Source organism: Epinephelus fuscoguttatus, linkage group LG1 (genome assembly GCF_011397635.1).
Source record: "Epinephelus fuscoguttatus linkage group LG1, E.fuscoguttatus.final_Chr_v1".
Classification (NCBI taxonomy): Eukaryota; Metazoa; Chordata; class Actinopteri; order Perciformes; family Serranidae; genus Epinephelus; species Epinephelus fuscoguttatus.
This window is the reverse complement of record NC_064752.1, coordinates 45,421,403-45,446,001: the sequence shown is the minus strand read 5'-3', so window position 1 is coordinate 45,446,001 and position 24,599 is coordinate 45,421,403. Positions and strand designations below refer to the sequence as shown.

Below are 24,599 nucleotides of genomic sequence, written 5' to 3'. Positions count from 1 at the left end.
CTGCTGGCCTGGAGGTGTTGGTGCACCAAGTTGGACTCGGTTGCCCGGTCGCCTGCTAAAGTGTCAGGATTTGACTTCTGTCCAGCTAAATGTCGGCTTGGTTTAGATCGACTGTTTGTGAGGAAATGGCTTTGTAATAAACAACTAGAATATGAACTGCTCTTTATTTGATCTAAAATAAAGGTTAATTCAATTAAATTTGTTGTGACACAACAATGTATGTTTAAAATTTGCTATCTCACAGTTTCTAAAGCTATGGATTATGCTTTGGGGTTTTAAAGTGAAGCGCACTCTCAACAAATGGTGAGAATTCATGGCATTTTAAATTTCTCATGTACTGCAGGCGTTGAATTTTAAAGATTGTATCAGTCTAAGGATCAAAGAATTTTAAAACACTCATTACCTCGGTGAAAGTAGTAATGTCAAAGGTTGGAATCAGAGATGCAACATTTATATGTTTTTTTCTATGTAAAGTTTACCACTCATATGGATGGCATACAAAATGTGATTTGGATTTAAGAAGAAAATCCACAATAAGTCAATAAAATAATCCCAAAGTCAGTTTTAGTGCATTTCAAATGTTTTATATTTAAAAATAATCTTCATTTCAAATCATTTTTAAACAGATTTAGAGCAGCAACTTACCAATTTTTAAAAAATATTTATTTTTGAATTTATCAATTAATTTGAAAGTTATGTCCTCCAATAGGTGCATAAAATGTCAGAAAATCTGGAGTAAAACATGTTCATCGCAGGTCCCAGGAGTCCAAGCTGACATATTCAGATGTCCTGGGGTGTTGACCAACAGTCCAAACCCAATCAAAAGACAGACAAAGCCAGTAATCATTATACGATAGAGATAATAATTTACATTTTTGCCTAGAAAATGGCTTAATTATCAAAATAGTTAATAGATCATTTCAGCTCAAGACTGTAATTTTCCAAAAATTAAAATGTACAGAAAAAAGAATACACTCTGAAAATGACCAATTTAGGATTGCCCATGCTACGCATGATTCAGAGTCATTTCTAGTTAAAGCTGGATTTTTTTTAAATTTTTTTTTTTTGTTGTTTTTACTTTTTTAATTGAATTAGCTATTTCTAAAGCAAACATGTGACATGGTAATCTACCTCAAGGACTAGATGTGGTTGTCCCCCCTGCATGTAAAAGGAGATGTGAAAGTGTTGCTGGCTTGCCGTCTGTCTGTCTGTCACTGATGGCTCATTTGCTTGTTGTCGTCATTGGAGCTGTGAGGTCAGGAGGTCAAGCAAACATGAGGAGGCTGCCAAGAAACAACACTCGGCTGGAAGAAAAAAAAAAGAGAGCCCTGCAGGACTTAATTAGTGTGAAATTTTCCTCTTTCATTTTCTGTCACAATGTGAAAGGTGAGATGGCTTTTTTACTGCGAATTTTTATATGATGATTCCTCTCCCAGTTTTGTGTCATGCTTGTACAAAATAATATATATTTATAATGCATATAATCATCAGCCACTAAAAAATACCAAAGTAAAAATTATAAACTCAATAAATTGATTATTAGGTGTGGGAAAAAAATCAATCAACTAAAATTCAGTTGCAGAGGTGGAAATAAGCTTCCACTTGTATTATGGTAGCCTGTGAGTGACATCACATCCATCTAAAACAAAAACAAAAACAAAAAAAAAACAAGCCGAAGCAAGAAAGCAGACAATGGCAGACAGTCCAAGGAGACAGACCTTAAGCTGCTTGAATAACAAACTGAATTCAGCCAGCCCAGCACAAACTCCCTGCTGCATCAGCAAACTTTCTGTTGCTGCCGTTACACAAATTAAAAACATCCTACTGTGACCCCCAGCACCACTACGGATGGTCCGTCTCTAGAGCTTTTGCCCGCTCTCCTCCTCTCAAATAGTCTCCAAGAGGCAGGGAGTGAGACAGAGGGACTGTGGGGTGCATGCGATAGCCAATTTGTCTCATTTATGGTGGTCAGTGTTGATATTGTGGCAGCTGCCACAAATAATTCAATGTATGGAAAACTCTGCAGTAACATTTAAATGTAGCAGTTTAAGTTTACTTTAAAACGTATGTATTTTTTATGTGTTCTAACGTATATGTACATTTGATCAGGTAAGTAAAGTTAATCTAAAATAGCACCTTTAGTGGAGCAAGGTTACAAAGTGCTTAACTGGGCCAAAAGTTTTTAAAGAAAGATCATGAAAAAAGTTGTTAGTTTATTTACCTCTTTTCAGTTTAGTATATGATGCTGAAATAACAGTCAGAAAGACTGACTGATGTGATGTGCATTGTTTTTGAAATATGCTTCATGACATACAGTCTATACAACTGTATGATTTAACTTTTCCATGGTCTAGTGTTAAAAATTGTAATAAATTTTAATATTAAATCACAATACTTGTAGAATTGCAAACAAATGTTATTTAAATAATTTGTTTATAGTAGTGAAGTAACCTAACCACCATGACACTTTACTTTGCAGTAATACATCTGCTTCCAGTTGGCTACCTGAGACTGGTGCTGCATGTACACTGAAATAGTGACAGCAAAACTAATAATTTTCTTTCAATGAAAAACATAGTCTCCTTGAGGAGTATGACAAACTGCCAAAAATGGGCCAGCGAGATGCAGCAGTGTAACTTTATATGTGTGACTTTATATTCAATTGTGTGTAATATAAAAATGTCAGTTAGATGGTAATCCGTCTGAATAATTCATTTTAAACTGTAGTATCGAATGGGGAGGTAAGCATATTGTCCCAGCTTGACTAATTATATGAAAAACAGTCACCACTGAACCCAAAAACTCATTAAGGATCATTCAATTTAATTTCACTTGCCATCATTTTAAAAAAAAAATTAAATAGGCATCTCTTGTTACTGTTTTGGTTACTCCTGTAACTTTATACCATGCTGTTAGTGTTGTGTCTACTTAAACAATTATAATAATAAATAAAGTTTTGCTGTTTAATGGCTGGTGACATCAAAGCAACCAGTCTACAGACTCAAAGACTTCATGCAGTCATGTCCTCCTCAGCCTCATGATTTGCAGCAGCATGCAGAGGTATACATGTGACTGTGACACACTGACAGTGTCTGTTCAAATGCCCATGAAAATCGAGAGGAGTCTGGATGAGATGATCGCTGATGCTAAGCAAATTGGTGCTCTTCAAAATCTAACAGGCACTCATGGAGCAGTGCAGCAAATATACTACCCCCCACCACCACCACCAACACCACCACCACCACCAACACACGCATACACATACACACACATACACGCACACACAAGGAGAGAGAGAGAGAGAGAGAGAGAGAGAGAGAGTGTTTCTCACTGTCTGCTGAAATGACATGTCAAAAGGGGGGAGAGTGTCATGTCTCCTGCTTCTCATCATGCTGTCATGGCCACCAGTCCAACGCCTCTTCTGTCACATGCACTCTGCTCACACTCCACCCAGACCCAACCATGTCACAAATGATAAACACATTGCTCACATACACACACACACACACACACACACACACACACACACACACACACCTGCTTGAAAGCTGTAATTGCTATGCGTGTGTTCAAATAAGAATAATCTAATACTGATAATACATTTCAGCTGAGCATAGCCTATGTAAGTGTAATTACAATATGAAATTTGGCAAGCTTGCAAACACATTTTAATTGACTAATGATATTATTGACAGAGAGTAAATAGTGTGCATTTGTGTGAGTATGGCTATCTTTGACTGCTGGAATGTAATGTGTGTGCAGAGATGTAACAGGGAGCATGCCTCAACTTGCACTGCTATTACAGTATGCTACCTTTTAGAGGCCATGATACTTATGAACAGTCACATAGCTGCATTTCCTTATTGGCAAGAACTGCAAAAACTTAATATTCTTCTCTACTGAAACATCCATGAGACATTTGGTAACATTCCCAGAGTAATCCATTGCTAAGAATTTAAGAATGTCATTAATGATGTTAGAATATCCCCCCATATCCTGTGATGGTATGGACTGTGGTCAGTGGAACCTGTCTGACACTGTTTCATATGGATGGAATCAGGTTCAATTTCTTGGTCAAAACCAAAGTTCAGGGAAAGTTTTCTTATCACCAGATTTTAGGGTGAATCATGCTCAGATTTATACTAAACTGCCAATGTTAAAACACCCTGAGATAAGTGCTGAAGACTGCCCCAGGACTCACATTCTGAAAGGATAAACTGAGGTCCTGGATATGAACTAATCCTCACAAGCCTACCAAGAACAGCGCCAGGCTTTGAAGCCAATTTGACACTGGCCAAACCATGGAATTACAATGTCCAGGATGCCATCAAGACTTTTTCCCATAAACTTACACTGGGAAAGAAACATCCGTAAATTAGTGGATGCATTTTTTGTATGTGTTTTTGAGGGTCAAAACCCCTGTGAAATGACTTGTTGATTTAATCCCATTTGGTCTGACAACGTTTCAAAAGTCTGTAAGAGCCATTTGATTAAATCATTTTGGCCTCATTCAAGTGCTAAACTATCAGTTAGCCACTTGGCCGGCAAAAGTCTCTAGTGCGCCTGCTCCATGAGCCAAAAGATGTGGAAGCAGAGCAGAAGATCTGGGTTATTTTACACATGGAAGTCAAACTTTTGTGGCTTTCTGTGCCAATTTCTGTGGGCAAGTTCTATAGCAATGAACAGGGACCTGCCTCCAGTGTTGTATCCAGTTCTCTTTATACATCCATGATCTTAACCCAGGGCTCCAGGCTGTGACCATTTAGTCACACTTTGTGAACATTTTTGGAGTCAGTATTACTCATTTTTTAAGTAGAAGCACCAGTGCAACTTGCAAATTTCCCCCCCATTTTTCCCATCATGTATCGTAAAACATCAGGAAGGAGCGAGAATTGTCGTGTTTGTGTTGCTTCACTGGTGTCTTCTCTGCTCTACTCACTGAGACTGCTCTGCTCCGCTTGTTTCAGTCTCCAATTAAGCCGCGACTGGTTTGACCACAGAGATGCAAGTGATGGTGAGCTTGACTGCAGCCATTTGCTTGGTCAGCTGTGTTTCTCAGGTGGTTCAGTATTCTGACCTTTATGATTAACTCGATGAAGTGGTCCAGGATATTTGTCACTAAGCCTGCTTTTCAAAATATGGTTTTAAGGAAGAGTATAGAAAATACATATATGAATATAAGATTTATTTGATTGTTGTCACAGGACCTGTAAAACATGCTCCCTGTGCCCCTTATGAACTAAGGAATCCCACTAAATTCTGAGGAAAAATTACTTTGTTCCTTGATTTTGGGTTGCTGGAAAAACACCTTGACAATGATTACATTTCAATAAAGGACAACCCTGACAACTTACAGAGTCAAAATCGAGCATTTTTATTGTATAAATTTGGAAAATTGCCAAAATTAATGCCCACATTAGTGCAGCCTGAAATAGCTGCATTTCTAAATACTTGAGGTGTAAACATTGATAAATTGAGCAGCAAACAACAGCAAACTTCAGAACTAAGTAGCGAAGTGTTTGTGACTTTTTCCTTTTTAATAAAAAGTACATTATTTCTTTAAATAGTGTTTTTATTACCAAAGCATTTATTAGTAATACAGTGAAGACAGAAAAATATGGACATGTTGTCAATTTAAATGGTGCTCCTAAATGTAGTCCTAGAGCCCCTAACATTTTCAGTAGGGAACACCAGTGCTACAAGTGGAAAAAGGCACCCTGGAGGTCTGCCCTAACCCCATGGTGCTGGAACCTGGCTGCTGTTTTGGTATACTGTGTCCTACAGTGGTTTGTTGTGTTCCTAGAACCTGTAGCGATTCATAGAGGCATCAATAATGTGTAAATGTACATTTACTATTTTCACCAAATGTTTTAAAAGTCTCTCTTCTGTGCTCAGTTGGTACTGTAGACTACTCAACTCCCCAGCTCTGAAAGACAGGCTGCCTGGAGAGACTGCAAAACCTTTAATTGCTAGTATTTCCTCTTGTCTTTCAGGCCTGATGGTATTGGCACAGTGACTGTGGAAGAGAAGGAGCGCTTTGAGGAGATCAAGGAGAGGCTTCGGGTGCTTCTGGAGAACCAGATTACACACTTCAGGTAGGAACTGCGTACAACAACCATGTGCTGATCTCATGCTTAACTGGACTGATAAAGGTTAACATGAAAGTCCAACCTCTTCAACAGGTACTGCTTTCCATTTGGACGGCCAGAGGGAGCACTGAAAGCAACTCTGTCCTTGCTTGAAAGGGTAAGTCATCTTTATTGCTGGACAGATCCATTCAAGTTTTTTTCCAATTAATTTAGATTTCTATTATGAAATAAACAAGCTCAGAAAAAGTTGGCGTATGTGTAGCGGACATACTCTTGACTCCAAACGTCAAATAGCCTACTGCAGCTTGATCAGTGGCTGTAAGTTTCAAACCAAAGACACTTGGTTAAGTTTAGAAAATGATCATAGTTTGGGTCAAAATAAGTATGTTTTTTACACAAGTTCACTTTCATAAGTAAGTTAACGAGTATGTCACCTAACACATCATGTTAAACTCAAAATTGAGTCTTAGTTTCACACGGGCCACGAACAGCAGTCTTTTGGGTAAAAGTCCTGTTTTTGTTTCATCTTGGGAGTCGCTCCACCATCTGCCAGGTTAGCATGAGCTAACACAACAGTAGTGGCTAACATGCATCATTGAGCCATGCAACAATTCCAACAAACTCCCATCACCACCAGAATGGCTCAACTTTGTCAATAAACCAGTTATTAATCATTAGGTAATGTTAGCAGTGTGATGCTAACAGTTAGCCCTGTGTGTGCGGGCGGACTCTCAATGAACGAATATCCAATCACAGTCAAATATTCAGGTCAAGCCCTGATGTGCAGTTAGTTCAGAAAACAAAAACTTAATATCAGTGCCAGTATTCTTATACACACAATAAGTGTGTCATTATTTATTCATATAAATGTATAAATGTGTCTTCTGTGTGTGGCCCACTTTCCTTCTGATGTAATAATAGTTTTTCAGTCAAACATGTTGTTAGTGGTTGACATTTGTCATTATTTGTCTTGTCACGATAAGCTTTGCTGTACGCTGAAAATAAAAACTCTTGCTGTGTCTTTCTTAGGTTCTCATGAAAGATATTGTCACTCCGGTTCCACAAGAGGAAGTCAAGGCTGTGATCCGTAAGTGTCTGGAGCAGGCAGCTCTGGTCAACTACCAACGTTTGTCAGAGTACGCAAAACTGGAGGGTAAGTTCACACTGCTCCCGTGTAGTAGTGTAGTTAAAACGCAGCATGGGTGTTCTGTCTTGATTTGTCTCTTAATGTAACAACTCTAAGCCTTATCAGTCAGTCAGAGTTACTGCAAGAGTTTCCTGTCACATAAGAATTCAGATGTGAAAGCTCAGTGGGACAGAGTTTGTTAAATGTGGTTATATAACGTGGTTGTTACAAGAAAGCCAGTCAAAAGTGTTCTCCAAATGTAACCAAGCAAGGATAAAATGAATAACACTAACAAACACTGATGAAAATACTACTGTTTTTAGTACTGTTTTTATTGGCCAGGGTGTGTAGACATCATTGTCTTCCGACTGTTAGAATGAAAAGGTGAAGACATTAACTGTCTCTGGTTTGCTGCTTTGGGATTCACTTCTATAAGTTACAACTAGGGATGTCAAAGGTCAGCCATTAATCTGTTAACTGCTGAGAATATGGTTATACATTGGTCTATAAGTTAATTTTGCTACTCTTAGTAATAGCACTAGCACTATGCTTTACCACATTAAAGAAGCTATAAGGTATTCATGCTACACTGGTTAGCTAGCCTTGACCTCTCTGCACTTTGGACCACACAGCTTGGCTGAGCTGGCTAGCAACACTGCTTATTCAGCGTTTACCGCTAGTAACGTTGTCCTGACTACATGGTGTCAGGATGGCTTTGTTGTAAAAACATTGTCCCCATCCTTTGCCCCCCCCCCCCAAGCTGCCCTGGTGAGTAAGCAGTTTAATACTGTACTGCAAAACCTCTTAAGCATTGTTAAGCATGTTATTACTGTTAGCTCTGTTAACACTGTTAGCAGTGTCAACACAGCTAGTGATGCTAACATAGACTAGTTAACAATGCTTAAGAGGTTTGGGGCACAAAATGAAGCTGCTAACTCACCAGGGCAGTCTTGGGGGGAGACTGGGGGGTGGGCACGATATTTACGCAGCAATGCTGTACCGGTTGGGTCAGGACGGCATTACCAGTGGTGATCACCGAGCAAGCAGCACAGCTAGCAAGCTCCCAGTTAACCCACAAGGTGTGCAGTGCAGAGTGGCCAAGGTTGGGCAGTGGGCACCATGTTTCCACAGTTAAACTCAGCTTGTCACATGAATGACAGCAAAGCAAACAGAAAATAGAGGGCAAGACATTTACATCGCAATATTATTTAAATTTCACCACTTATTAATGGTTAGCGTTTTAAAATGTTGCACTAAAGCTCACTGAATCAATAAAGCAAATGACAACAAGAAAGCACCACTTGTACTTCTTGTTATTTTGCTTTTTTTTCCTTAAAAATTAACCACTTATTTTCCAGTTAATGGGTAACTGAAACTGACATCCCTAGTCACGACTAATGTACATAAAGCTACTTGCTGCAGATGTACGTTTTCAGTAGGGATCCTTAGAGTGAAGCAGCCATACAGTACTGTTGTTTATTTTACTGTGTTTACTAATTTTAAGTCTGAATTTCAAAACAAAGCCTAACTTCTAAGTTCTTCTTCACAGCTGCAGATGGCATGACAGTTGTTTTAATCCAAATGCTCTGTTTATTTTGCCTTACCTTCAGCTTATTTTAGTAGCAAATGTACAGTAAGTAAAAATGCATTCAATTCAGTCTTTACGCTGACTCCGTCCACCATGCCTCAGCTTCTTTTTCAGCCAAGTCCTAAACTGCCTCTGTCTCCCACTTTGACCTGCCTGGTAGCCGAAGTGATGCTCCTTCTCTTCCCTTTCTCTGCCTTCCTCTTCCTTGCTCTGTGATGATTTCCATACTCACTTTTCTCTTTCCTTTGTCTATTGGCTTTTGCTGCTTCTTGAAAACTGCTGCTGTTTGAAAACAGGAAGGCCAATAAACAAGACATTATGGGACTGCTTCTTGTGGCAGTTCAGTGTTTTTTTTTCTGTTGCATGGTCCAGGTTTACTTTTATAGGCATCATTAACATTTTGCAGACATCTGAAACATTTTATCCTAAACTGAGTCAGAACACTTATCTGGTATACCTATTTTAGTGCAGATTTTTTTCTCTTCTGTCATTTTTATGTTTTCTTTATTTCTTCTTTTTTTGTTACAGTTGTGATAATTCTTCAGATTGCACTTAACCTACTGTATCTGTGACTCTAAAGTTCTTTAGCATCACTGGCATTTGGGAAGTATGCTTTTTTGCTGTCTTAGCCAAAGTGATATCAGTTTCATACCTGTGTGTGCGGTACAGAGATAGGTCCTGTATGTGTTTAGACTAGCTTAGCACAAAGCTCAGCTGAAAGTAAAAAGCACACCATTAACAACTCCTGTCTTATTTACAAGTTGCATCTTGTTAATTAGGAAGCTAATCACCAAGCCATTCAAGAGCCATATAATTTGTTCACAGAACCAACCTCTAACCGGCCAAACTCTCTGTGAGGACTGGCTTTTTGAGATGCTGGGTGTAGTCACTGTGTGGTATTGTAATTTTTGACTCCATGCCAGCAATAGCGGTGGCACAAAACATGTTTTTTGCCATAACTCAAGAATTCACATGCTAATTCTGACAAAATTTCACATGGATGTCTAATAGGATATAGTGATGTTGTAATGATGTTTTATATCCAAAAGGTAAAAGGTCAACTTCACTGTGTCATTTATATATTTACAGAAGCACTTTTCTGGTCATTATTTAGCATCATAACTCAGGAACAGAAGGGGAGACATTTGGTCAGATACTGAATTAATTAACTAATCTTGGCTGCTCACCTTGAAATTGAGCTGATTGTATAGATCTTCTGTGCTGCCGGGGGGAATGTGTGTGTGAAGTGTCCATATTTTAACAGATATAGATGTAATCTTGAATTGCAACTTGACTGGTTCATTGAGGCATACTGTTGTATGCAAAGTGTCAATTCTAGTTAGAAAAAGACCTTGAAGGCTAAGTCTTTCTGAACTTGAACCTGAACCTGAACCCAAGAAGTGCATGCAGTCTATGTGCTAAGCTGGGCTAAACATATACAAGCTCTACCTGTACTGGACAAACACAGGTAAAACTGGTATCACTTGTCTCTGAGTAATATCCCTGTCATACAGGAGCGTGTGTCACTAGCAAACATGTTGGATTGCATTTAAATGAGATTGGTTTCACAAATGAATCCTGAAAAGTTGTAGAACTACCAAGAGTCACATTGCAACAATGAGGGTCAGAGGTTAATTTCTCTTTCTGACTTGTCCACCTATGCACTCCCTGTTTCTCTTAATCTCTAACTGTATGAAATGTCAATTATAGTAGAAAGTCTTGTTGAAAGCCAATAAGTGCCTGACCTGCATTCAGGTCACATCAGAGGCAGGTTGCCTAGCTAAAATCAGCTAATGCATTAAAAATAGTACAAGACAGCAAATAACTATATTTCCCAAAATACTGTTGTTCAGTTACCCTAATTGATCTACTTAAAATGGTCAATTTAAGACGATGTCTGTAAAGAAATCATTACCTCCCTGAAGACACTAAGGACGATGAACCTTAGTTTCTCAGTTGTGATTGTTGATTATCCCCAAAACCTCTTTCCGTCATACTGGTGTGCTTTTTGACCGATGGGAAAAAAACCTCTGGTATTTCAGATTTTACCTCTGCTTGGCAGAACGAATGGTTAATCCAAAGTAGACTGCCTGTAGTCTTTGAACTGTTGACTTTGGCGTATCAATAAAAATCCTGGTCATGGATCAGTCAGTGTCATCCAACTCAGATATGAGATGTGATGACCTGATGAAGTTTAAGGACGTGTTTGTGAGGAAAGCTGTCAAAGGTGCTTTATGTAGCATTTTAACTGATTATTACAGTGCTAGTACTCGACCTATTACTTTAGTTTGACACACCAGTGTTACTATGGTAAAAAAAAAAAATCATATAGTAACTTTAATCAGTTTCTTGTAAACAACATTGTAAAAGCAGACAAATAGTTAGTAAAACAAACAAAATAGAGTCATTACAGAGATATGTATCACATTACATCAGCTCAGTGTCTGTCTGTGGTTTAAAGCTCATCTGTCACTTTGTTGACAACAACTGTAACTTTTTTTGAAATCAAAAAGCAAATTAGATTTTGTTAATGTGTGATGTATTGATAATTCTGAAATGTTAAAAATTAGCTATAAAAAACTGTAAACAAAAGTACTACCTAGAGTATCCTAAAAATAAAGGAAAGTCAATATGATTTAATAGGAATCAATTCATGGGACAGCTGTAGAGAGTAACCTGAAAATGATTGGCACACTAAATAATTTTAAGGTAATATTTAACAGATGTGTATTAAAATGTACAGTCAGGTCCATAATTATTTGGACAATGATACAGTTGTCGTCATTTTGGCTCTGTACACCACCACAGTGGGTTTTAAATGAAACAATGAATACCTGCTTAAAGTGCAGACTCTCAGCTTTCATTTAAGGCTTTTTTTCAAAAATGTAGCATGAACCGTGTAGGAATGACAACCATTTCTTCACACAGTCCCCCAACTTTAAGGGCTCATAAGTATTTGGACAAACTAACATAATCATCAATTAAACAGTCAGTTTTAATACTTGGTTGCAAATCCTTTACAGTCAATGACTGCCTGAAGTGTTGGACACATAGGCATCACCAGATGCTGGGTTTCTTCTCTGGTGATGCTCTGCCAGCCCTTTACTGCAGCCATCTGCACTTCCTGCTTGTGTTTTGGGTGTTTTGCCCTCAGTTTTGGCTTCAGCAAGAGAAACGCATGCTCAATTGGATTCAGGTCAGATGATATGACTTGGCCATTGCAGAACATTCCACTTCTTTGCCTTTGTCTTTGGTTGCTTTTGCAATATGCTTCAGGTCAATGTCCATCTGCACTGTGAAGCATCGTCCAATGAGTTTTGAAGCATTTAGTTGAATGTGAGCAGATAATGTAGCCCCAAACACTTCAGCTTTCATCCTGCTGCTCTTCTCAGTAGTCACATCATCAATAAATACAAGAGAACCAGTTCCACTGGCAGCCATACATGGCCATGACATAACAGTACCTCCACCATGCTTCACTGATGAGGTGGTGTGCTTTGGATCATGAGCAGTTCCTTCCCTTCTTCCTTCTCTTGTCTTCCCATCATTCTGGTAGTTGATCTTTGTTTTATCTGTCCATAGTATGTTGTTCCACAACTGTACAGTCTTTTTAGATGGTTTTTGACAAACTATAATCTGGCCTTCCATTTTTAAGGCTAACCAATGGTTTGCATCTTGTGATAAACCCTCTGTATTTATTCTAGTGAAATCTTGTCTTGCTCACAGGAGCAGCAGGATGAAAGCTGAAGTGTTTGGGGCACCATTGTCTGCTCAGATTCAACTAAATGCTTCAAAACTCATTGGACGATGCTTCACAGTGCAGATGGACATTGACCTGAAGCATACTGCAAAAGCAACCAAAGACATTTTTAAGGCAAAGAAGTGGAATGTTCTGCAATGGCCAAGTCATATCATCTGACCTGAATCCAATTGAGCATGCGTTTCTCTTGCTGAAGCCAAAACTGAGGGCAAAACACCCAAAACACAAGCAGGAAGTGCAGACGGCTGCAGTAAAGGGCTGGCAGAGCATCGCCAGGGAAGAAACCCAGCATCTGATGATGCCTATGTGTCCAACACTTCAGGCAGTCATTGACTGTAAAGGATTTGCAACCAAGTATTAAAACTGACTGTTTAATTGATGATTATGTTAGTTTGTCCAAATACTTATGAGGCCTTAAAGTTGGGGGACTGTGTGAAGAAATGGTTGTCATTCCTACACAGTTCATGCTACATTTTTGAAAAAAGCCTTAAATGAAAGCTGAGAGTCTGTACTTTAAGCAGGTATTCATTGGTTCATTTAAAACCCATTGTGGTGGTGTACAGAGCCAAAATGACGACAACTGTATCATTGTCCAAATAATTATGGACCTGACTGTAAGTATAGCAGGGATAGTGTAAAATTATGTTAATTTTAATATGAGAAATGTTGTGTATTGTAAAAAGGGTAGACTGTAGCCTGACCTTGCAGCTTGGTCTAGGACTAAATACTACTAAAACAATATTCCTGTAAAGTTGCATTGTTGTCAAAGTACTCTTTTGTTGGGAGCAATTTTCTTTCTGATTTGCAAATAGTAATTTAAGATCTCAAAATGATACCAACAAGTCCTCCAACTCATATGACCTCATTGGTCACATGTTCCCACCCTTTCATGCAACCCACAAGAGTGGTTATTAGCGCCCCTTCTGGTGAGGTTAGATTTTAGCAAAAGAATCATGGTTGGACATCATCATGTTAGATACTTATTGTGAGATTATGTATTCAATGTAATGTGACTATGTGATGTTAAGTAATATGACTTCAGGTAACGTAATATTATGTATGTAACTAGAAATAATTTAACACCATACAAGTACAGCAGTCTGTTGGGTGAAAGTCCTGCGTCTGTTTGACCCATCAACCACTGTGATCTCCACCCTACTTTGTTACTCTTTATACTATGTCACCTGACTTCCTCCTGTGCTCCCATCATAATTTCTATGGCTGCTAGAGTTCACTGCCTACACTAAACATAAACATGGGTCATAATAAACTGCTCGTACAAACAACCTATGGGGCGTGTTTTCGGAATGGATGGGCTCAATGATACATATTGCACCTTTGATACAATACATTTAAGATTTTAATTAACTGAACACTAATACACCAATATGCTTTCATGGCTTGAAATATGTGAAATTGTAGGATACTAAATAGCAGCACAAGCAATGCAGGTAATGGCCCTGAAAACCTCATATTGGTCGAACCCTGGTGATCTCTGTACTCGTCTCTCTGACCCTGGCCTCTCGCATGCCTCGGTATCCTCCCTCTTTCTCTGTAGGGAAAAAGAGAGAGATGTATGAGCATCCTGTCTTCTGCTTGGCGTCTCAAGTCATGGATTTAACCATTCGTGAGTACCTTCCTCATTCCCCAGCCCCACCCCCCCCACCTCTGCACCCTTTTATTTTTCTCTACAACCAGTATGCACGCCAACCACAACAAGCGTTTTCACATTTTTGTCATCCCGGATGTCATTTGGTTCATTTGTATCTGTTGTTTTAGTCTGTAAAGTCTACCTGTTACAGCTTCTTGATGTCTTTCAAGATCAGTTTGTCTCTTAGTCACTTTAAACACATTCTAATCTTTCTGTGAGCTTTTTTCCGTCCTACCCAAACCACCTGTTCTTTGTCTGTCTGCGACTTGAATGCATTTTTACTTTGCTTGTGTGTAAATCTTTTAAGTGTTTAAGATCATGGTACATTCAAACAGGACACCTACATAATGCAGTTAATGAAAGGCCATCTTATTTTGTTCTCAATCATTTGAGTGACACATCTTTGGACTCAGGTTTAGATGAGTTGTCAAAGGAAATGTTACATGTTCCTATTGTGGACGTGCCTCTGTCTTTGAATGAAAACATCTTTAAGTGCTGATACTGATGGCATGTACAATTTTACAATGATTTTCACAGGTTTTTATGATTTTACAGATTTCATCATACTGGATTTTAGGTCAAAGTGATGGTTTGTTTCATGTGTTTTTTTCCCCCATGCCCCCTCTAAAGTTTTCTGTTTCATAAATCACACTGAAAGATGAAACCTTTTGATCTGAGGCTGAAGATATATTTTGAATGTGTTGTTATTGAACAGTCAGTCTAACCTCTACCTTCATTTCTGACTCGTCCTGTCACTGACCTCGTCTGTCCTCTATTACTCAGTTTATACTACCTATATTGAATAATCTCTTCTCTCTCACCCCCTCTACCTGACACTTTCCCACCTCTTTCTGCCTGCTCTCCATCCTTGCAACCTGTCCTTAAATTAAAAAAACTTTACTTAGTGGAGAAATCTCAAGAAAAACTGAAGGATCCAGGTGATGTTGTACTGTATGTCTAATCTCTGCTGTTAGCTCATTTCTCAGTCTATCTTAAACCATACCACCATAGACCCTGTCACTACCTTCCTGATCCCTGCAGCGAAACCTCAAAGAACATGTTTCAGGAACGCTGTGACCACCAATCTTCACACCCCCTTTGCGATATATTGCAAATATTTAACTGAACTGCAGTTTCGCAATGATAAAATAAGAATATTAAATACTACTTTAAACTGGACCTTGCACAAATGATACACATTTTTTAAAAGCATAAGAGCTGGTATAACATTGACAAGACACAACAAGAGAGCAGAAATGAATTAATGACTGACAAATGGAAAGAGCAATATTTAAGATGATTCACACGTTGTGAGTAAAAATCGCTTCTGCCAATGAGTAACCCAAGAGAGCCATAGAATGTGAGCATCCACACATGGTAGAAAACACTGTTTGAATGCAAGTGACATTTAAAGTATTTTAATCATAATAATAATAATAATAATATTAATAATAATAATAATAATAATAATACATAGGCTTTTCTTTCAGAAAGGTGTAATATACAAGAAATTGGATGTGGCTGATACTGAATTATTATTTCTAAGGTCACTTAAGATCTTAAACAACATCCTAGATTTCTGCATTAAAGTAATGGTTCACCCCAATAAAAAATATTTTCTCTTACCTGTAGTGTTATTTATGTAGAACTTAATTTCTTTCTACCAAACTATAACTGCATACCATATCACTGTGGAGAAAGAAGCATGCATCTACTGCTAGCTCACCTTGCACCACTGAGCTAGCTCAAGACCCTGACACACCAAGCCGACGGTCCGCCGTTGTTCAATGTTGGGCTGTCGGCATCTGTCGTTGTAGTCTGTGCTTTGTGCCCCGCACTGTTGGCCCTCGTTGGCCCTCGTTGGCCCCCATCTGCTGTTTTTGGCCGATTCAGCATGTTGAATCGACATTGGAGATGGTAGATCCTGTTGGTGAATGAAATCACTCTGATTTGCAGTTCAGCTCATCGCACAAGAGGAGAAACAGAAGTTAGGAAAGTAACCAAACAGCTAAAGTCAGGAGTGAGTGAGATCAAAACAAATTTGTTACATAAGGTAAGATTATTTTCTCTTGCCATTGAGCTCTTTAGCAGAAACTTTTCCTGATGGTTTGTGTTATTGTTCACTGGCTCACGGTATATATGATCTGTCCATTCAACATTGGATTGTGTTGTTAATGTGCTAACTAGCATCAAGACAGTTTTCTGGTTTTCCTTTTTGAATGACAAATACCAACTTCCGCCATCTGCTGGTGTGAAGAGTTATTTCCTCTAACACAGGCACAGAACACACATACTGTTTGGTTTTTGGCTGTTGTCTTTGCTTTGTGCATCTTTTTGGCTGAGACACAGGCGATGTGACGCAACAGCCAATGCAACAGTTAGCTTTCGTTGCCACTAGTTCTCTGAAGTCAGTTTGGTGTGTCTGGACATTGACATTACTGCTCAGACGAGGAGAGCACCTCTAGTCCGTGAGTAGATGCACGTTCCTTTCTGTGCAGTGATGAGGTTAGCATGTTTAGTTCGGTTGGAGATAAATAGTTCCTACACGTAACTGCTCACAACAAGGTCTGTGGATTATCTTGAGCAATTAGGTCATGATTTCTGGAAAGAGACGATGTTAAGTTTTACAAATAATGGTTTGAGGCATTCATAAGCTGAATGCCATCTTGTTCCGTTATATTGGAGAAGGCAGACATCTCTGTGGCCGATATTCTCAAAACTCTGCAACTCACACCAAAAGAATCTAGACAGATAGATAGCAGTACAAGTAAGAGCTATTGTTTGGATTTTTGATTTTGGGATTAATGGTCTCTTTAACATACCTAGCATGATACTAGAGCCAGTAGATCCTAAGTGTCTACTACACAGCAGTGACAAAGCACTTGATTCACTGCAATTGGACTTGTCAACAACTTAGACAATCTGTGGTCAAATAATACCTTTAAACTTCCAACATGCCAGAAATATCTGTATTAGTCATAAAATGTCAAATATCCCAATGAAGCATTTAATAGTGATAACCATCAAAACCTGAACTGTCCTGTCTCAAGTTGACATAATGACACTGTCAACTTGCTGTCCTGATTAGATCTTACAAGGTTGGAATCCATTAGTCTGACATTGCCAGATGAAATCATGAATGTGAGTTAGTCGGGAAACTTTCCGTTCATTTTCAAACTTCCAAGGGGTTCAATGGCTGTAGGTCAAAATGCCTTGGGACACAATCGAACAGACCTACAACCTATCAGAGCAACAACAGCATCAGTATTTTTACCATCGGAATTTAAAAATAGTACTTCAACAGAAAGTTCCACATCAGCTGCAGCCATCTTGGTCGGTTTCAAAAATGCCTCAATGGAGCTTCTCCTGGAAATCTGTCCGGACAGGAGGGGGACCTGACTGACAGAGCTAATGAAACATGAGTTTGCAGATTCGTCTCATTCCCAGGCTAGGAGTCCATTAAAAAACAAAAGGTAATCAAACAAAGTATAACTTGGTAGACAACAGTTACCCCTTTGTTGTCAACCCCCGCCCCCTTTAAACCAGTACAGAAGTCCTATTCTGTGGAATCTTTCACCCATGCAAGCATGACTTAAGCTCCAGCAGGCAATCGTCCATCATCCTGCTGTGTTGTCCACAACATCACTGAGCCACAAGAGCTCTGCCAGTGGGTGGACTGAACATAGTCATGACTCTGACGTGGCTAATTCAACCCCTGTAACACAGTGTGTATGTACGTGTTCTTATTCAGCAGGATGATGGTGCTGACATTAGAGTGAGACAGCATGAACCACAACATATACACAATTTGGAGTTTTTAGGACATGCACTGTCATTTCATTCTGCTCTTCAATCCTACCAGGACTTGGGTAATAGATACAGTCTTTTGCATCCTTGCAGCTGCTTTGTAGGATGGGTAATGCTTCAAATCTTAAAGTGATTAACTCGGACTGCTGAATTAATCTGCCACCCTCTAAAAAGCTCAAGCACTAATCTTATCCTGCCATTACTGTAAGTGATAAAGCACAGCAAGGTATCCTGGTATATGACAATGATGGATGAAGTGGAGGCACTATGCTTTAAGTCATGTTGTTTCCACCTCAGAATCAATTATCTTCCATATCAGACAGCCTTGGAGTGCATTATCATGCTTATACCATGGTCTCTTCCTAAAGTCTACCATATAACCTCCACTCAGTTGAACCCATCATAAGTTGCTGCCATTAAGCATCTGTCACCTAATTGGAAATGAGTATATCCTGCGGCTGTGGTATAAATTCAGTCCTCTCACTCAACATACTAAAGGAAATAGTATGCAAGTCAAAATTACCTTCAGTGCAATCTGTATTTACTCATAATCCAAGTACAGTGAGATGCAACTTCACCTCCCACACTGTAAAGTCAGATACTGTGGAGATAAGCAACCACCACATTACTGCATGATGAGTGTTTAATGTACATGCTGTTTGCATCCCTCATAATGTCCATGTTTTCTCTGGATGACATCATCACTGTTGTCACAGTGACAGAGATGCAATGCATTTGCTACATACCCAAAGCCATCACCACATCCAGCCACCTAACAGTGCTTTCAGCACTCATGGGGATAGTCTTGATTGCAAACATGCTCTAACAATAGGCTGCTGCAAGGATGAGTGTCTATTTCTGTAGGCTAACCCAGATGTTAACATCACCCTGGTTCCCTTGACAAAAAGCCAGTGGTATTTTTCCCTTGGATTTTGCAAATTAAAAGAAAGGAAGCTCTGCAGCAAATGAAAGTTTATGATACTTTCACGTTTTGTTCAGCAGGATAATATTTACAAATTAACATCATGATTTTGAAGTGTAAATGCAATCACCAGAAGTAAAAGCTAACGCTAGGCTATAAAAGAGTGAGACACTACAGTTGCATGACATCAAAGACTGAAAATACATAATTAGAATGACCACAAAAGCAGCTGTAAGTGATGTCATAACTTCCTCTCTCACTGAAGCCGTGATGCCTTTGTGTTTGGTACTGGGATGCACACGAGCAATGGGTCTTGCTTGTTCTTTCACTTCCTAGCTGATAAAAAGATTAGTGGCTTGATAAAACACATCAGTTAAGCTAACGTTACATTTGTGTGTGCTAAGTTACCTAGCTAGCTAGTGATGTATATTGTGCAAGACAAGAGATGTAGTTCATTCAGCAGTTTCACACCAAAATAAATTGTAGTATGACAAACCTATGACAAAAAAGTGCAGTTTTCTTGACTTGCAAAATTATCTTTTAAATGGACAAATAAGTATAATTCATAACACAATTCAAACAAGATCAGAATATTATTTGTCTCTCGGCAGTGACTTATGTTAATATTTTTCCCAAAATAAGGTTGAACTTCCCTTTTCTATAAAAACAGTGAGGCAGTAAATGTGGGCTAGTGAGCAGATGACCTTCACTGTTTGGCGTGATGACATTTAATGTTCCTAACAACCTCTGTAGTCTCATTTAGCTACTTATGAGCTACTGAGACACATAAAAGCTTCAAAATGCACGAGTAGGGTAATTACCTATTACTAATTATGTATTGGATGCTGTAGAACAAAACGTGAAAATATCTTGTGTTAAACAAAGACTCAGACATCTAACCAAAAACCCATTCTAAAAATCCATTGATTTTAAGACAAGAGAACCAGAAGTGCTAAAATGCCAACTCATTTCTGGGATTTAGGACTCATTCCTGCAGCACTCTATATGTAGTAACCCTGGAATTGCAATATAACTAGGGCTAGGCACAATGTGTTTAATGTTGCACTTGAACTTTGCTTAAAAAAGATATAGTATACAATTATCACAATTATGATTTCAATCAGCCAAAATCTGACCTTAATTCAAACTTTTCTATACTCCATGCCACAAACACAATTCAGTCTTTAGTCCAAAAGTACTAAGGTCTGATACCCAGCCCTAATTATAACAAGTTGATATTTCATGCTTGTATTTTTTATATGACCATGAGATTGTCCCAGTGATTTAGGCTGAGACTGTAAACTGGGCTAAGGATCACTTTTGCGGCAACAGCTATATCCGAAATTTGTGAGTGACTTTATCCTCCAGCTCCAGTGGTTAGGAGTAAGCAGGATAAGATGCATGCTGTGTACTTTTTTTTTTTTTTTTTTTTCTTTACAATCTAAGTACGCTATGAAACAATACACACTTTTCTATCTCAGACCAGGGATGTTCTTGCATACCTCAAGTTGCATGCATACAGTAGTAACAGGAGACAGGAAAAAGGAACAGATTCTGATCAGACTATGAGGCTGCCCATACTGACCTTTGACCTTTGTGCTCCAGAGAATGTAGGGCGGTTAGTCACCCCGGCTAAAAAACTGGAAGACACTATTCGCCTGGCTGAGCTGGTGATTGAGGTGCTTCAGCAGAACGAGGAACACCATGCTGAGGTCAGTGTGCCGCTACACGTGCATGCATCACAGACACACACACAGGCCTACATTTTTATGACAGTATGGGCTGGGGTCTGGCTGAAAAAGGCAGTGACAATGGCTATAGAAACATAAGCCCCATTTCCACCAAGCAGTTTAGTTCAGTTCGGTTCGCATATTTTCTGTTGTGGATGGTACCAATGGAACCATTCCTAACTATCCCCATTTCCGGTCATCCCTCTGTTGGGGTACCTAGCATGCTGATCTGGTACTAAAAGGTGGAGCTAGAAACACTGCACTCTGTTGATATGTCAATAGAGGATGGTCACTCTGCTCAGGTCTGAGTTGTTGCTGGTTTTGAAGCTTATGTAACCACAGTTCATACCGTGGCAAGTCTTACATATATTAGTAAAGTATTACTATAAAATGAAGGGATGCTTGTAACGTCTTTCAGCAACTGTAGTCTGGGAAAAAAAAAAACAAACTTGATTCACTGGGCCGACTCCCTGCAACTTTTAAGGTGGAACATTTACCTCAGTGCATGAGATGATGACATGAATCCATCAACGCACCTTAAATTTCAATATTAAAACTTTGACTGTTCCATTAGTTTTTGTTGCCTCTCTTGGATGGCATACACTTTTAATAATGAGTGGATCTTCAAGCATTTAAAAATATGCAGTAATTTCAACTGGGTTATGTGAACTGCATGTATTGTAATCCTTACTTAAAGTTAAAAAGAAAGAGGCGTGGAGTGTCCTTCCTGTGGGCTCTGACATTACCAAACCCATGCGCTTGCCCGAGAAAGACTAAATGCACAAACCTGCTGTTTTTAAATATCCCATGGACAGAGCAGTGATAGTTTGTGGTGGAAACACTAAACAGACCTAGGGCCTAGGTACCATTTCTGAGGAGTTCCTTTTGGTTCCAGAGGTACCCGATCCGAAGTGTTTGGTGGAAACAGGGTTATAGATGCCTCAATGGTCACTGAATCGTACGTCAGTGTTGATGCCATATTGGAGAGGCAAGACTTGCATATAAACAGATGCAAGTAAACGAGGGAGCTGTGTTTTTTCTGGATAAATTTTTTTATATTCATGGGTTTATGATCCACATGTAGTACTAAAATTGAATTTTGTCCCCACTTAATTAGAATCATGATAGTTTGGCTATAATTACTGCTGAGGGATTGTAAAACTCACATTTGTCAGGCATGGATTTATTTTTCCTTCATACTTGTGGAGACATCAATATATATATTTAATACATACATACATACATACATGTATATATATATATATATGTATACACATACATACACACTATGTATATATTTATATATATGTATATATATATTAATGTGGAAGTAGACAACTTTTCCGCTAGCTAGCTAACACTGACTGCTTATCCACTGATTATAACAGAATATAGTAACTTTTGCCATTGCTCATTTTAGAAAGGCTTCTGCATGATATGCTTGGTACTCCAAATTAAATCCATTTTTTTCCCCATGTTTTTGTGTGTGTAACTCATGGGAACGGCGATATTTGAAATTGGTCCAGTAATAAGAGAGGCAAAACAAACTAAGGAGGCATGTGCACACCATTAATGTACGTACGTACACTAAAAGTGTTTGTTTTTGCCACTGGGTCCATGTCATTGGTTCGACATCCCATTAGTCCGACATCCCATTAGTCCGACTGTCCGCGGTGCTGAACGGCTCGCGGCGGGCGTATGGTGCGCCGCAACCGGCTTGAGGCGGAGCAGGCTCACGGCTTATGAGTTTGTCACTTTCTTTTTCATTTTAACCCACACCATGATCTTTTCCTGACCCTAACCAAGTGGTTTTTGTGCCTAAACCTAACCAGACCTTAACCACAGGGCATCATGATGATTTCGGAACGGACTTCGGAACAATGAGTTTAATATGATCGGAACAATGGGATGTTGAACCAATGGGCTGTCGAACCAATGGGCAGTTCCCTTTGCCACTAACAGGCTCACATTGTTAGTATGAGTGTCTAACAACATCACGGAAAGGGTCCTACAGAGAAAAAAATTCTGTACCTTTTGCTTGTTCCACTCGTTGTGTGCCCAAGTCTCCCTAAAGGAGAAGTCTTGTCCTAAAATCAATGTTGGAGGGGCAGTAAAAGAAGTTGTCCATGCCAGCCTGTTCACTGTAATGAGAGCCTCATGCTGCCCTTTTTCTATATTTTGTTTGGTTGGAAACCTGTGTAGATATGCGGAATTTAATTTAGTGCAGTGTATTCCAGCAGCCATGGGGAGTGTTGTCTTCCAATTTGTTACATCAGATTTATCAGTCACAGAGTCTGTTTTATATTGGGGATATTGATTGACTTCAGAAATCCCATTTGTGGACTTTCCATTGAATATGTTTACCGTTGTCTCCAGTACAGTTTTTAAAATTATCAATATACCTAAAGGGGATCTAAAGATTAGTTTCAGAAGATGAATTGAACAAGTTATTTTGTATTCCTCCTGACTGGGGGTCTCAAAGGTTCATGTTCATTCATAAACACAAAGTCCCTCACCAGTGACCACCTGCTACTTTAAATCATCATACAGTGTCTTATCTGCACAGCGGGCCATGTCTGACACGAAGTACACACTCTAAAATGTAGGCAAGTTCGTAGTAGCAGGGGAGCGTTATCAATCAGGTCTGTCCTTATATCACAGCAGAGCAGCTTTTCTGTTTATCTGGCAAACACTGAGCTGTAAAGATACTGAAGGATAAGAGAAAAAATCATGAAGGCAGAGGGCAAAGAGATGCACATGAGGGAAACATGAATTTTAAAGGGTTGTTTAAATTTAAAAGATCTTAGTCTATTTAATCTTTCTCCTCACTTACTGTGAATGCTATGCCTTTTACTTGACTGTAAATCATATTATTTGTCACTTCGTAATTCAAAATTGACTTATTCCTTCTCTGCTTTTTATTTCAATGATTTTTTTTGGTTTGCTGGGAAATGTTTGAACAGGGAAAAGAGGTATGTGATTGTCTTAGTGCCATATGCCCCATCTCCTACCCTACCCTTACTGTAAGTCCTGTGCATGCACTCAATGATACGGCTATTGTTGTAGAGGATCATTAATGTTTCCCTTCTCAACAATGACCCAGAACCCCTTTCGGCTTGTGGTCACTGCTAACCAAGTGCTTGTGGCAGTGCTTGTTAGCTTCAAAGCTAGCAACAGTTTTGTCTTTGGTGACGAAGAACAGAGACAAGCACTTAAGCGATGTGTTTTATTTGTTGAGCTCATTAAGCCGTGCTCTGAGAAAACAAAGTGCAGAGTTGTGTCTTTTGACAGTGAATCTGTTAACTTTTTGTCTCAAAGAGTGCAACTCTGTACCTTGCTTTCTAAGAGTCCACCTCAGACCATCCCTGAATATGCGTTTTCCTGTGTTTAGCTATGTGTCATTTATTCTACCAAGTCCAGTAAGTAAGCTTGGGGAAGGTGTTGTGTCACCTTTCCTTCCCTTAAAGAAACCCATTCCTCTCCATTGGATCCTTGGGCACACACAATGGAGGAAATGTGAGGCATGTTTTTTTTTTGTGATCGCAGGTAACGTGATCACTCCCCTTGCATTTCAGTGACATGCTGCTGCTCAAATTATATGAGCAGATTGTTGAACCAGCCTAACCAGCGTTAGACTTCAGCCCTGGCAAATATTGGTATCAATGGCAGTTTTATTTTGGTCAATTTACAATAAAAATGCATCAGAACATGATTATAATTCAGTGCAATTTGCTTTTACTTATGTTTTACTCTAAAGCTGGTTATTGCTCATCCTTTATACTAGCCCCATGCTGTGGCACTCATGTGATCACCAATTTTAACTTCAAGACTTTCACGAGGATTACTACATTCAACCTACACAAATTACCTACAGTTTGGTCAAAAACTGAGGAGTAAAACTGCAGCAGATTGTTGAACAAAACTTG

At 39.1% G+C, this 24,599-nt stretch overlaps 1 protein-coding gene across 4 annotated transcripts in view; it reads left to right on the top strand.

The window, feature by feature from the left end:
* cadpsa (Ca2+-dependent activator protein for secretion a) overlaps positions 1-24,599 on the top strand; it is a 261,095-nt gene that overhangs the window by 160,534 nt on the left and 75,962 nt on the right. For 2 of the 4 annotated variants that reach the window (XM_049568202.1, XM_049568376.1), the window contains exons 14-18: positions 5,994-6,095; positions 6,183-6,246; positions 7,119-7,242; positions 14,122-14,190; positions 20,549-20,655. In XM_049568202.1, coding sequence (XP_049424159.1) covers positions 5,994-6,095; positions 6,183-6,246; positions 7,119-7,242; positions 14,122-14,190; positions 20,549-20,655 — 466 coding nt within the window. Of the gene's footprint in view, positions 1-5,993; positions 6,096-6,182; positions 6,247-7,118; positions 7,243-14,121; positions 14,191-20,548; positions 20,656-23,636; positions 23,646-24,599 lie in introns of all 4 variants that reach the window. The other 2 variants (XM_049568453.1, XM_049568292.1) reach the window with 2 other exon arrangements.